This window comes from Lepidothrix coronata, unplaced genomic scaffold, assembly GCF_001604755.1.
Source record: "Lepidothrix coronata isolate B3197 unplaced genomic scaffold, Lepidothrix_coronata-1.0 Scaffold283, whole genome shotgun sequence".
NCBI classification, from domain to species: domain Eukaryota; kingdom Metazoa; phylum Chordata; class Aves; order Passeriformes; family Pipridae; genus Lepidothrix; species Lepidothrix coronata.
Window position 1 is genome coordinate 558,826 of NW_016690463.1, and position 12,393 is coordinate 571,218.

Consider the following 12,393-nt stretch of genomic DNA (forward strand, 5'->3'; position numbering starts at 1 on the left):
ATTTCCAGGATGCCTCCGTGCCTCTCCCCACCCAAAAACCTCCCCTGAACTCTGCTTTGCTGCAGAACATCAAGACGAGCCAGTTCTGCTGCTACTCTTGCCTGGGAATTGAGCAAAGAGCACCAACCTGTGCGTTTTGGGAGAGGAGGAAGCCCTACTTTCATCTCATCTCCTGCCTTCCCTTCCCTTTCCTTCCCCAGGTCTGAATTTCCCCTGTTCATTCCCACCCCAACACGCAGCCGCTTGGTCCTTCTTGGCTGCATCCCACCTCCACGGCCGTTCCTTGGGCACCCCACCCTCTGTGTACGGTGGTGCAAAGCCGTGAGCAGAAATGACAGGCTGGGGGGAAAACCTCGAAGCTGGTGGTTCAGAAATACTTCTGGAAGCCGCCTTTTCAGGGACACCCCCCCCCCACACACACACACCTTTGTGATGAGAGCAGACACGTGTAACACCTGCAAGGATTTACCTTTTTTTCTCTGCACTGACTCACCGCGGATCGTGATCCTTTACCGACCAACTGGACACTTGGGCAGATCCCGGGCCGTCTGGAAGTCTCCTTTCCCGCCCCGTTTTCCCTTGCTCGGCTGCCGTCAGCAACGCTGGTGTCTGCTGCTCTCTAGTGGCCTGCGCTCCGAGCTGCACTCGCTGGGTCAACTTTCTTGTTGCTCACCCCTGAAAAATCAGTCTGTTAGGTAAAAAAGGCTTTCCCCCCCTTTTCCATTTCAGTGGATCAGCAGCGGTGGGGAGCTTCGGGTTTGGGATGGAGAACTTTTCTCGCACGACAAAACCTCAAGCCAGGAGATGCTCTAGTGAGTGTCTGTGAGGGGCTGGCAGGGTGGGGGTACGGAAGGGAGGGGAGGGGAGATGCCCGAAATGCTGCAGGGACATTCTGAATCCAGCCCCTGGCTGTGCACTGCGGCAGATTTGACTCTAATTTAGGCCTTATTAGTTTCCAGGGCGTGCGTCGTGAGCGACAAGCGAGATAAAAGCTGAGGAAAGATCAAAGCAGATTTCATGGGTTTTATGGCTTTGTGCTTCTTGGTTTCACTTTCCCGTGAAGCCTTTCTTCTCTCTCTGAGCGCTGCCCTTTCATCTCCCTCCCCATTTCCACCCGGCAGGCCAGAGCTTGCCGACCTTCCATCATGAAGCATGACTTGTGTGCTTGACCCGCCTTCCTTTCATACCCCCCAAACGTGAACTGGGTTATTTCAGCCCAAGACAGCTCCTTTCAGTATCAATTCCTGCTGAGACTTCTGTCCTTAGCAGAAGCTGGGCTCAGGTTTCTCGGTCTGCTTTGAGAGCATCTCCGGGCACAAGGCTCTGGTGCCCAAAGTGCTGATTCAAGGGGTGCTGGGTTCAAGAGGAAAGCTTGAGAGGGGGCTTTCCAAGGGGTGGGAGGGCTGCTCATTTCCCCAGAAGACATTAGTATTGCAGCTTCCTTCTCAGTGCAGACCTGGATTTCCCCTCCTTACCACGTGCACTTCTACTCGCTGCTGGAGAACAGTCGCTCTTGGCTTGGGGCTTTTCTAAGTGCAGCTACTCCTGTGGTGGCTTGTGGGTGAAATGTGGGGAAAGCATCTTCCCCGAGGGAAAAACAAGTGGGGAGGCACCTGGCAAAAAGAGGATAAGGAAAGGCCTTGAAGCATTAAGTGGACATGAGCGGAAAAAAATGACTCTGGGTTATCCTGCAAGCCAAGTAATGTGGAGACAGCTTAATTATGGGCTCAACTAAAGTGGAAACCACTAATAACTGGAAAAACAGAAAATGTTTAACCAAACTTGTAGCTGCATTTATCAAGATGTCAGACTCCAAGGAGAAGGGGAGGAAACTGCCGTAACACCCCTGGGAGATTGGTGCTGGGACTTTTGGGAAGTGTTTGCCTAAATAGGTTGCTCAAATAGGATATAATTTGGCTCCAGAAATCAGAACATGCCTTCAGGAGGCTGCTCCCTCTGGAGCGTGGAGGGGAGATGAACCTGTGGGCCATCCCTGTTGTATTTGTGGCACTCTGGGTATCTCTTTGGTCCTTGTCATGCACCGAGAGGTCTGACTGTGAAAGCTCATGTGACTTCTTCCATATCCTGGTAGTTCCAGGGTCTAATTCCTTTTTCCAGTCGCGGGCTTGCTGCATCCTCTTGGTATTCCAGGGAAAGGTGCTGCTGGGGGTTGGGGGTGGCAACTTCCCATCTTGTGAAGCAAGATCTAGCTGGAGGAGTTTGCAGGAGCGTGTTAAGCCATTGTGAGTAGACCTGGATGGCTTCTTGACTACCCTGAGAAGGAAGTGCTAAAAGCCGGAGCCCTTCCACCCGGCTGCCGGAGACGCAGAGAACTCCAGGTTGAAGTGGCTCTGACTGTGCAGAGAGAGCAGCAAGGCCCTGTCAACAGGCACCGCTGGCTCACAGTGTCATTGGCTCCCTCCTGTCGCAGCCCGACTCCGTGTCCCTCATCATCCCGTTGCTCCCATGGCAAGGGGTTGAGCCGTCGCCGTCACCGCGATGCAAATCTCCAACGGCGCCCGGGCGCTCTGCGGCACCTGCGGCGTCTAGACCGGTTCCTGCGCCCACATGCAAATGTGTGGGAAGGGAACCAGGGCCCACGGCCTCGGTGGCACTTTCTGGGAAAGCCCTCGGGTCTCCCTCCTGCCTCGCCTCATCCGTGCCAGGCGGCACGGTGCTTTCGGCTCTCCCGGTGCGCCCCGGAGGGATAACGCCGCTCCTCGGCTCGGCGTTTCGGATTGACTCGGGTCAGAAACAGAGCGAGAGCTCGGCAGGGCTCTGGGGCACTGGGGTGCTCCCCACGGTGCTTTTCTGGTGCAAGTTGGCACAGCAGTCCGGGGCTTTTCTCCTGGGCTCGCTCGGTGCCATTTGCATCTCCGGGGTGGGTGGCTGGGATGTCCCAAAAACTGCCCCTGCTCCAGGGCTCATGCTGACGTGCTGCTCAACACCTACTGCGGCTGTCTGTGCCGCGGAAAGCTGCTCCACACAGGTCCTATGGCTCGGGATTGACTGGGGAGGCAGGAATGTCACATTCACGGTTCTCAAAATTATCCTTAGTTCCTCTGGTTCCTGCTCGGAGCCTTTCTCCTTCTGCCTTATCCCGTCTCTTTCAAAAGCTCCCTCGTACCGTATTCCCTGTGTCTGGCCCTCAAGCAGACCCCAAATGGTTTTAAAAACGCCCGTAGCAGGTTTCTCACCTGCTTGCAGAGGTGTCACTGCTCTGCTGTCACCAAAAATGAGCCCAAACTGAGATTTTTGTCCCCACGCTGCATCACCAGCAAGTCTGTTCGCCTTGGCTTGAAGACAGTAAGTGACAGTAAGCTCTACAGGTCGCTCAACCAACCTAATTTTGGACTGATTTCGTTAGGTTTTGGCTTATTCTGGTGCTCTCACACTGAGGCTGAAATAGGTGTGGGTTTCAGGTTTCGGTAGGAGGCATCTTTATCTCTGAAGCAGGTACAGGACCACAAACCGCAGCAGTGAAGATTCACTGCGGTTGGGGTTTTTGGGGGGGAAATTTAAAACACAAAAACCCCATAGTTTTGTTTTTTTTTTTTTCTCCTGCAAGGAGCCCTGGGTGAAGGGAGGAGCGGGCTGAAAAATTTTGGCTGTGATTTAGGTGCCGGGGGAAGGATTCAGGAGGTGTAAAAAATTTGATAAAAAATGACTGAAATAAAAGTCTTGCCTGCAAAGGCGCAGCTGCTGCAGAAAATAGAGAAGCTGTGAGGATGTTTTGTACATGTTTCAGTTGGTTCTGGCCTGGATGAGGCCACAGATCGATATGTGAGGGCCCCTCTTCCGAATTCCTGACATCTAGGAAGCGGTTAACTTAAATATAGCGGCAGGTCAGATCCTCACCCCCCTTCTCCCTTTTCAAAACTCCCACTGGTGCGCAGGAACATGGGGCACTGCAGCGACTGTGGCTTTTCCTTCCTGACAGAGCACCACAGTGCCCCTCAACTGCCCGTGGGCTGATTCAGAAACCCCGGCGTGGCAGCCAAGTCCTCCTTTCTCGCCGCCTCCACGTTGATTCCGCCTTTCCTGCCTAGAAAGATTTGGGGAGGTCTTTTGTGCTTCCGTAGCAGTTTGTGTAGGTGACTGGTCATCTCTCCCGGTGAATCGCTGCCTTCCCCACCGTTTTTTTTCCGAGAGAACCCTTCCACAACCCGGCAAAACCAGTCCTAGGTTGAGCTTCTAATAACTCTCCGCAAGGAAATTTAAATCTGAAAGGACTGAACAAAAAGCAGTTTTAAGGCCATGTCCTTTTTTACTGCTGTGACAGCAAGGTGCTTGTTCCTTCTGTAGGACTTGGGGAATAGCCCATGGAAGTTTTCCCTGGCCTCTCCATGACCCTGGTGTACAGGGAGTTAAACTCAGTCGTCTCTTTTTGACCTTGATCTCTTGAACAAGGTCTTCACAAGACTTTTGGACTTAGAGGAAAAACCAGGTTTTCAGAGAGAGATGAGTAGCTTGAGTGGAAGACTCTTCTTTTTTTTTTTTTTTAATGTACCATTTTGTTACTATATAAAATGCTGATGCAATTTGAAAGCTCCAAATTACAACATTATCACACGAACCACATCGCTTTTCTTGTGCCCTCTTCCTTCCTCCTCGCCTGTCCCCCTTCCCCTTTGGCTTCCTGGCTGGTGACTTTGCAGACTTTATTCAGGGCAGCCCCTGTCCCATTGACATCCACGGACATGGGATGCTGCTGCGGCCACCCTGGGTGTGTTACTAGTCCAGCCAAGCATGAGATCTGAAGGGTCTGAGTAGAAACAGAGCAGAGATCTTGATTATTTTTCCACGGCGAGGCGTTTTTGCTGATGAAAGAGGCAGCAAAAATAGCGTGGGGGAAATACAGCCCTAAGAAAGAAATATGTAAATGTCTGAGTGCATTAAACCCCCTCTGCTCAGCCAGGGCTGGCGCTCTGGTTTTGTGCTGGGCTTTTTTGTGTGGTTGAGGGGTAAATGCTCAAGGGAGTGAAGGGTGATATGAGCACAGACCCAACAGAAACAGGGTGTGGGGAATCCAAATCTGCGCCTCGTCCCAGTGGCAGGTCTCGATCAATAATATTGTCAATTCAGCCCCCGAGGCGGCTGTGGGAGCAGCCGAGAAATGATGTCACCCCTCTCCATGCTCTGCTGGCTGGCTGTTGACTGCTCAAGTGTGAACCTTGTGCCTGAGTCGGCGTGTGACCCTCCCGAATAAATAGGGGTGTTTGTGCGCCCGGCTCCTCAGAGCGTCCCCGGGGCCGATCCTGCCGCGAGGATGCGAGTGCTGGCTGGGACAGGGATGGGAGTCCCCGTGCTCCCCTGGCTGCTGCTGCTGCTGCTGCTGATGTCCCACTCAGCCCACGCAGGTGAGCTCCGGGTGGCTTTGCTGTCAACTCCCTGCTGTGGGTGGGCATCACCTGCATCCAGGGACTGGAGGAGACTGGGATCTTCCTGCCTGTTTAGCTGAGGGAAAAAGTGTGGCCGTCCTTTGCCAGGGTCTGGTTCAGCTTTCAGGAGCTGTGTGGGAGCAGGGAACTGAGGCAGAGGCACGGCTTCTTACTGTGGTCCCTGCAGTGCTGTCGGTGAAAACATGGAAAGGGAAACTTCCTTTGGCTCTGGGAGCTGCTGCATCTCTTAACAGCGCGGTTTGTGTCTGTAAGTTGCCCCCTTCTCTCTCTCCCAGCCATCCTGGAGGTGAACGGGAACCTGAGCTGTAGGTGTGCCAAGACAACCTCGGACTACATCAGTCCCAAGAAATATGAGAGCATTGAGATAAGGCCCGTGGGCAGCACCTGCAGGCGCACGGAGATCATGTAAGTGCTGTGCTTCTGCCGCCATCCTGCTTCCACACTGCCTTGCTGGAAACCTTTCCAAAACTGCTGCTGCCTTGCTCCCTGAGAAATATGAGGTGTGGAAATGCACCCCAGGGGAACCTGCTACAGGACCCCAAGGAATGTTTCCAGCCAGGGAAAGTGTGATTTCCTCATGCTGGTGCTTAGCAGGGAGCGTGCTGGAGAGGGGGTTGTTTGCAGCTTGGAGGGAGCACATCTTTAAACGCTGGGCCATAACTAATTTTCCCAGAATTCCTTAACTGCTCAGCATTGATACATTTGTAAATCTCCAGAAAAAAACTGTGTTTGAACCATGCTCTGGTCTTCAAGTCTTTGCTCCACACGGCAATGTGTTGCATTTTCCTTGTTCCTAGCCATCCCGTGGCTTCCTCTGTCTCTGGCTGCTTTCTCTGGCACTGTGAGCAAAAGCTGACTCTTGCCTATCAGCTCTGCCTTTGGAGGGGACAGGAATGCTCAGGAGCTCTCCTTGCGTTTCAGAATTAAATTAAGAGCTGCAGGGAAGGTGTGTGTGAATCCTGAAGCCCCTTGGGTAAAGAAGCTGCTGAAGCGTATCGCTAGCACGTGAGTTGGTTTGGTGGAAACCCCTTTGGCTCAGGTGGCCTTGGACAGCATTCCAGCACATCTGCCCTCCCGAGAAGGGCTTGTGGATCTGGGGGGCTCTGGGGGGGCTGCTGGTGGCCAAGGGACTCGCTCCCAAGGCAGTGAGGGGCAACTCTTTGCTGTGCAAGTTCCACACGACCCAGGGTCATGCTTTCCCTGGCTTATATGCACAGTGCTGCATCTCCAAAAACATTTTAGAGGAAAAAAAAAGGTGGGGAGCAATGGCAGGAGCAGGGTTGGCTCATTGCAGGTGCAGCAGCGCATCGGTGCTGGGCTGGGAAACTGCCCCACTCCGTGCCCGTGCCGGGTTTGTGGCTGTCCCAGCGAGTGATTCCCACCCTGGGGAAATGGCAGTGACTTCCTTTGCTTGGGGGCAGGAGCTTCCTCCCCCCAGGACCCGCTTTTCTCGGCATTCACACATTTCTCCTCCTTCTGCTTTTCGCAGGAAGAAAAAATAAGTTTCCTGCTAAGGAAGTTGATGCCCAGAGCCCCGAGACGGGCTGGTGGACGATGCCCGGGTGTGCAGACCTGGCTGCTCCTCACTCTGCCCTCGCTTCCCCCCCCTCCTGAAACACTGGCAGTGCCTGTAGGGAGGGTGGCCCACTGCTGGCCCCAGCCCCACGGTGGGTTTTGTGGGGGTGTTTCCCCCTGCGTTTGGTCCCCGGATCGGTGTGAACCTGAATCCTTCATTTATTTACTAGCCCGTGGACTGCGAAGCCGTTCTCTGTGAGGGGCTGCTCCTGCTTCTTTAGGAATGACTTTGTGACTCTTTCTGTGCAAAGTGCTCAGTGACAGAGTGTGTGGCTGGGGTTTGTGTGGCACAGCATGGCGTGTCCTGTCCCGAGAGCTCAAGTCCAATAAAATTCAGGATTTTTTCCTGCTGTTGTATTTCCCTGGATCTCCTAGCTTTGAAGTAATACAGGACATAGAATCATAGGACAGTTTGGGTTGGAAGGCACCTTAAAGCTCATCTCGTTCCATCCCCCTGCCATGGGCAGGGACACCTTCCACTATCCCAGGTTGCTCCAAGCCCCGTCCAGCCTGGCCTTGGACACTTCCAGGGATGGGGCAGCCACAGCTTCTCTGGGCAACCTGTGCCAGGGCCTCCCCACCCTCCCAGGGAAGACCTTCTTCCCAAAATCCCATCTAACCCTGCCCTCTACCAGTGTAAAGCTATTCCCCCTTGTCGAGGGTCCTTCCCATCCTAACCTGTTGTTTCCCTGAGTCCTGATTGGAGGCCACGATGTTCCTGGCAGGGAGCTGGATCCAGCCAATGCATCCCACATCCAAGTGCTGGTGTTTGCGACGGGGCTGGGGTTTGCAGGCGGCTGTAAGGCTTTAAAAATCAATCCAGGCCGAAAGGGAATGGGTGTGAGGTCACATGGCAGAGTTCTGGGGGCAAAGACCAAAAGCAAATGTCACCAGAGCTCTGCTGGTCCGCGCCTTGTGGGGGGACGACGTGGCTGTAGGAGAAAATAGTAATATCAGGACAGATATTACTGTAATAATAGTAATGCAGGACAGAGAAACCTCTGGGCTCGTGGGGCTGTGTGGGCTAAGAACAAACTTGGGGGAAACAACTGATCTCTTCACAAGACCCGGCATTCTAGGAAGGGGGAAAACGGAACCAGTTTCGGGAAGCCTGGCCCCCTGCCAAGCCCCGAGCCGCGTTTGACCGGCAGCACTCACTGCAAGCTCAGCGAGCTCCGTCAGCACAGAGCGGGACGGGAGAAAACCACCCCGACCCCGGGGCCGCCCGTGCCGCCTCACTTCTCCTATTTTCCGGCTCAAATAGGGGGATGCTGCCGGTGCCGGGGTGGGGCCGGCATGGCTGCGTGGGCGGCCCTGCTGCTGGGGGTGCTGCTGGCGACCCACCGCCCCGGGGACGCAGGTGAGGCTCCCCTCGGCCGGGCTTGGGGGGGGGATGAGGCTTTCGGGGGTGTTATCCTGCCGCCTCCGGGGTTTAAAGCGGGTGATCCCGGTGAGATGTGGGAGCACACGCATTGCACAGGAAGGGTTTTGGGGACGGCAGTGGGATTTTGGGTGATGGGTGGGCCGCGGCTGCGTGTCCCTCCAGCTCTCCTGGAAGCCAATGGCAACCTGAGCTGCCGCTGCCGCAAAACCACCAGAGCCTTCATCCCCCCGGCGAAATACGACAGCATCGAGGTCCGGCCCGTGGGGAGCAGCTGCCGGCGCCTCGAGGTGGTGTAAGTGTGTGCCGGGGGTTACGAGCCTCCCACTCCCCCCCCACATTCCCTGAATTACTTCAGTGTCATGCTTATTTTTATGAGAAGGGGGGGGGGGTTCGGCGGCTCAAAACCCCTCCACTGCAGGAGGGGGAAGTGACGGTGCTGAAAGCCTGTGTGTTTTCTAGGATTAAGCTAAAATCCCTGGAGAAGGTCTGCGTGGATCCCGATACCCCTTGGGTGAAGAAACTCTTGCAGGACCTCCCTCACCTGTAAGACCTCCCCTCCGCTCCCCCTGAGCACACAGGGCTCCTGGCAGGACCAGGGGCATCCCATGGGGACCTGTCTTCACACGTTCCTCCCCTCTTCTGCTTTTGGCAGGAGGAAGAAGGAGCGTCCCCGCTGAGGAAGCTGCCACCGGAGGGACGGCCAGATGTGCTGGGCCCAGAACTGGCCCCCCTCCCCATCCTGCTGCCACTTTACCCCAGTCCCAGCAGGAGCATCCTCCCGCCTGATCCCCTGAGACCCTTTTCCCTTGGCATTTTATTCCTTTAAACCCTTGACCATGCCAGTCCCTGCCTCCCTCCCCTCCCACCCCGCGGCCATGCGCTGGGTGTCCTTTTTGAGCGCAAGCCAACAGGTCCAATAAAGGTGGCAGCCTGAGGTTACCGTCCCTTGCATCCCTTCCTGTGGCATTCTGGGGGCTCAGGGGGCAGCAGGGGCGTGGGGGCACCAGCCTTTCCCCCAAAACATGGGGCGAGCAGGAGGTTTTAGGAGGCGGCCATGGCGGTTTCCGCCTTTTTCGCGGGCCACGTGCGATGGGGGGGAAGCGAAGGCAGGGAAGTTGAAGCGTGGGGGCATCTCCTTTTTCCTCCCTCTCAGGCCCTTCCCAGCCTGTGAAATCCCCTCAGGGCTGGCTATAAGGCAGCCCCTGCGTTGGCTCTGGGCGGGTAGCAAGGATGAGGCTGCTCCTGGCAGTGCTGGCCCTGCTCCTGCTCCTGAGCAACTTGGTGCCTGGGGGCAGTGAGTGGCTTTGGGGTGTCCGTGTCCCTCTCCAAATACCTGGATAGTGGCACTGGGTGTCCCAGATGGGGCTGAGTGTGGGCTCTGCTAAGCTTTCAGATTTGTTTCTTGCCTGTCTTTGAGCTTATCTTTCAAATTTGTCTCTCGCCTGCCTTTGAGCTTGAGTTTATCTTTTAAATCCTGTGGCTAAACTGGAGGGGGATGCCTGGGACTGGGGGATTTGTTTCATGGGTTTAAGTTGCTTCTCTTCCAGACCCCTGTGAAACATGAGTGCTTGGTGGGTGGGCAGTGGGTTTAATTCATAAAGTATTGGTTAAGTTTTCAACCCCTGCTGCTAAACCCCCTGCACGCACAGGAAAAGAGGCTGTGCTGGGAGGGATTAGCCTTGCTGCAAACCCCAATAACACCAGCCTGTCCCTGCAAGTGGCCCCACGAGTGTCTGGGATGGGATGGGATGGGATAATGGGGAGTGGGATGTCCCCCCCATCTGCCTCCCCTTCGGGGGGCTGAGATCTGGTGTGGGCTGCTCTGGGGCGCAGGTCTGTCGCTGGAGAGCCTGCTGACCAACATGAGGTGCAAGTGCATCAAATCGACCGCCCAGGTTATCAACTTGGGACTGATCCTCACCATCGATGTCACGCCGCCTGGTCTGCACTGCCGGAGGAAGGAGATCATGTAAGTGGAAAGTCTGGGAAGCAATTCCTGCAAGTTGTGGGTGCATGTGTCCTCTCTGAAGCTCCCAAGTGTCGGGGTGACTCTTGCAAGGCGCAGGGCCGCCGCTGCCTGTTTTAAAGGGGGTTCCCCCCCGTGTGGCTCTTTTGGGTCAAATCCAAAAATCCCATCTCCCTGCTGTCCGGGGTGTGCCCATATCCGTGCTGGGGAGTTTTCTCTGTCGGTTGGAAAAGCTTTGGGGAAGGGGCGTGCGAAGGGGCTGAGGGGGTTTTGTGGCCTTTCAGCCTCACCCTGAAGAAAAACAAGAGGGTGTGCGTGGCCCCCGAGGCGCCCTGGATCCAGCTGCTCGTCCACAGGCTGACGCAGAGGTACGCGGCACAAAGCGGCATCTCCAACGCCCTGGCGGGGCGATGCCTGCCTCCTCACCCCTTCCTTCTTTCCGTTTCTTCCCTCCCACCAAACACGCAGGAATGCCGCCAGGAGGGCAGCGGCGGCGCGGCCGCGGCGGGAGGCTCGGCGGCGGCCGTGCCCTTCCCCTCACGGCTCCCGCGCTCCGGCCGCGCCGCCGTCCCCATCCACGCCACCAGCCCTGAGGCGCTGAATTCCCGCTGGGACGGCAGCGACGCGACCGCTCCGCGCTGAGACACGCCGGGTGTCGCGGCACAACGCTGGCGCTTGCCCTGCTCCCGGGGTTTTGGCAGGGGCGGGAGCCTTTCCCTGCCTCCCGACCAAAAAAAAGGCTTTACCCCCCCCCAGGCAGCCGGCGTCTCCCTCCGCGTGGTGCGTGCCGCGATATTCCCGCAGGCTACCGCAGCCCAGCCTGGGCACCGTCAATAAATGATGAATGTGCTTCCCCCCATCAGCTGTGGCGGCTCTTTCTGCCCGGATTCGTGGAAAAATTGGGATTTTTGGGGTGGGCGGTTCGGGGTTTTGACGACCTCCCTTTCCCCGGCTGCCCGGAGGTTATGGAAAGGCTGGGCTGCTTAGCTCTGGCAGCACTGGGATTCTCTCCAGGCCAGGTCTGTGAGGGGAGCCTGGGTTTCTGCTGTCCCCACTCCATGGGAATTCATGGAATAAGCAACTTTCTCTGTTTTTTTTGCTCAGGTCTCAGTTGAAGGCTGTGGCTCTCGCATGTTTGGTGCTGAGGGCTGGTGTCAAACCCGGGGAGACCTATCCTTGTCCCTGTGTCAGGTGGGAACAGCACCCTCCGAGGGTCCCCCGGATAGGGACGGAGCCGGCAAGGCGCCACCACCTCCAGGGCAAGCAGCATTTCCCACCCCAGGGCACCCTCAATTTAAAGCAAAGCTGCTCTTTCCATGAAACAAGGCGTAAATCCCCTTAAAATCGTAGTGTAAGCATGTCCGGGGGTGACATTGCAGCTTCCCCCCTTCCATGGGCACTTCCATCTCTTCAGGGACGGGACCTCACGGGTGCAAAGGCAGCACACAAGAAAGAAATCTGACTAAAAAAAACCCCCAAGCTCCCAAAATAATTGCTGTGGGATGGCTTCCAAAGAGGATAAGCCCAAGCACTGGGATTACTCTCATCTTCCTCACTGTCACAGGGAGGGATTGCACCATACCTGGATCTAGAGCTTTATAATCTTCTCCTAAAATTGTTTCTAACCTAAAGTGATGCTTGGCAGAGAGGGTTAAGATGTAAGTGGTTCCCACCAGGTTCTCTTGGGGTTTGTGTCGTCTTGGAACACTGAAGGGAAGAGAGAGGGACGGAGGGAGGGTCTGTGACCAAACTTGTGTAATCTTATCAAAAAACTGCATGTACTTTGGGAAGACCCCCAGAAGAACATCCCACCTCCATGGTGACCAAGCAGGACAAGGACCTGCTGCTCTGTGATGCTGATTTTAGCTGAACCACCTCCTGCTGCTCCCATGTCCCAGCGTGCCAGGTAAGGATATCCTTGAGTCCTTACAAGTCTTTCCCTAAATCACCTTCTGAATTAACTCTGAATTTCCACACCACTTTCTCCCTGACCAAAACCAACCCCAGATTAGAAAAGGGATCTGAACTTTGGAGGCCTCAATTTCTCACTCACGATTTGTAGCCGA

The 12,393-nt window shown here is 55.6% G+C and overlaps 3 protein-coding genes across 3 annotated transcripts; all 3 read left to right on the forward strand.

The window, feature by feature from the left end:
- The first annotated feature begins 5,293 nt into the window (after window positions 1-5,293).
- On the forward strand, window positions 5,294-6,904 carry LOC108508148 (interleukin-8-like). Its single transcript, XM_017836712.1, has 4 exons — window positions 5,294-5,360; window positions 5,678-5,807; window positions 6,324-6,407; window positions 6,892-6,904. The coding sequence occupies exons 1-4, from the start codon at window positions 5,294-5,296 to the stop codon at window positions 6,902-6,904; spliced, it is 294 nt and encodes a 97-aa protein (XP_017692201.1).
- Window positions 6,905-7,868: 964 nt separating this feature from the next.
- LOC108508173 (alveolar macrophage chemotactic factor-like) lies at window positions 7,869-9,282 on the forward strand. Its single transcript, XM_017836759.1, has 4 exons — window positions 7,869-8,337; window positions 8,524-8,653; window positions 8,821-8,904; window positions 9,014-9,282. Exons 1-4 carry the CDS (start codon window positions 8,274-8,276, stop codon window positions 9,036-9,038), a joined length of 303 nt encoding a protein of 100 aa, XP_017692248.1. The 5' UTR covers window positions 7,869-8,273; the 3' UTR covers window positions 9,039-9,282.
- A 309-nt stretch (window positions 9,283-9,591) lies between these two features.
- On the forward strand, window positions 9,592-10,928 carry LOC108508149 (permeability factor 2-like). Its single transcript, XM_017836713.1, has 4 exons — window positions 9,592-9,655; window positions 10,195-10,330; window positions 10,612-10,695; window positions 10,796-10,928. The coding sequence occupies exons 1-4, from the start codon at window positions 9,592-9,594 to the stop codon at window positions 10,926-10,928; spliced, it is 417 nt and encodes a 138-aa protein (XP_017692202.1).
- Window positions 10,929-12,393: the final 1,465 nt, after the last annotated feature.

What these genes read in the sequence shown, in the direction of transcription:
- LOC108508148 (XM_017836712.1), top strand. Translation starts at nt 5,294, where the DNA reads ATGGGAGTCCCCGTGCTCCCCTGGCTGCTGCTGCTGCTGCTGCTGATG. An exon ending in GTCCCACTCAGCCCACGCAG is followed by an intron (nt 5,361 to 5,677) that starts GTGAGCTCCGGG and finishes TCTCTCTCCCAG; the next exon opens with CCATCCTGGAGGTGAACGGG. An exon ending in TGCAGGCGCACGGAGATCAT is followed by an intron (nt 5,808 to 6,323) that starts GTAAGTGCTGTG and finishes CTTGCGTTTCAG; the next exon opens with AATTAAATTAAGAGCTGCAG.
- LOC108508173 (XM_017836759.1), top strand. Translation starts at nt 8,274, where the DNA reads ATGGCTGCGTGGGCGGCCCTGCTGCTGGGGGTGCTGCTGGCGACCCAC. An exon ending in CCACCGCCCCGGGGACGCAG is followed by an intron (nt 8,338 to 8,523) that starts GTGAGGCTCCCC and finishes GTGTCCCTCCAG; the next exon opens with CTCTCCTGGAAGCCAATGGC. An exon ending in TTGCAGGACCTCCCTCACCT is followed by an intron (nt 8,905 to 9,013) that starts GTAAGACCTCCC and finishes TGCTTTTGGCAG; the next exon opens with GAGGAAGAAGGAGCGTCCCC.
- LOC108508149 (XM_017836713.1), top strand. Translation starts at nt 9,592, where the DNA reads ATGAGGCTGCTCCTGGCAGTGCTGGCCCTGCTCCTGCTCCTGAGCAAC. An exon ending in CAACTTGGTGCCTGGGGGCA is followed by an intron (nt 9,656 to 10,194) that starts GTGAGTGGCTTT and finishes TCTGGGGCGCAG; the next exon opens with GTCTGTCGCTGGAGAGCCTG. An exon ending in TGCCGGAGGAAGGAGATCAT is followed by an intron (nt 10,331 to 10,611) that starts GTAAGTGGAAAG and finishes GTGGCCTTTCAG; the next exon opens with CCTCACCCTGAAGAAAAACA.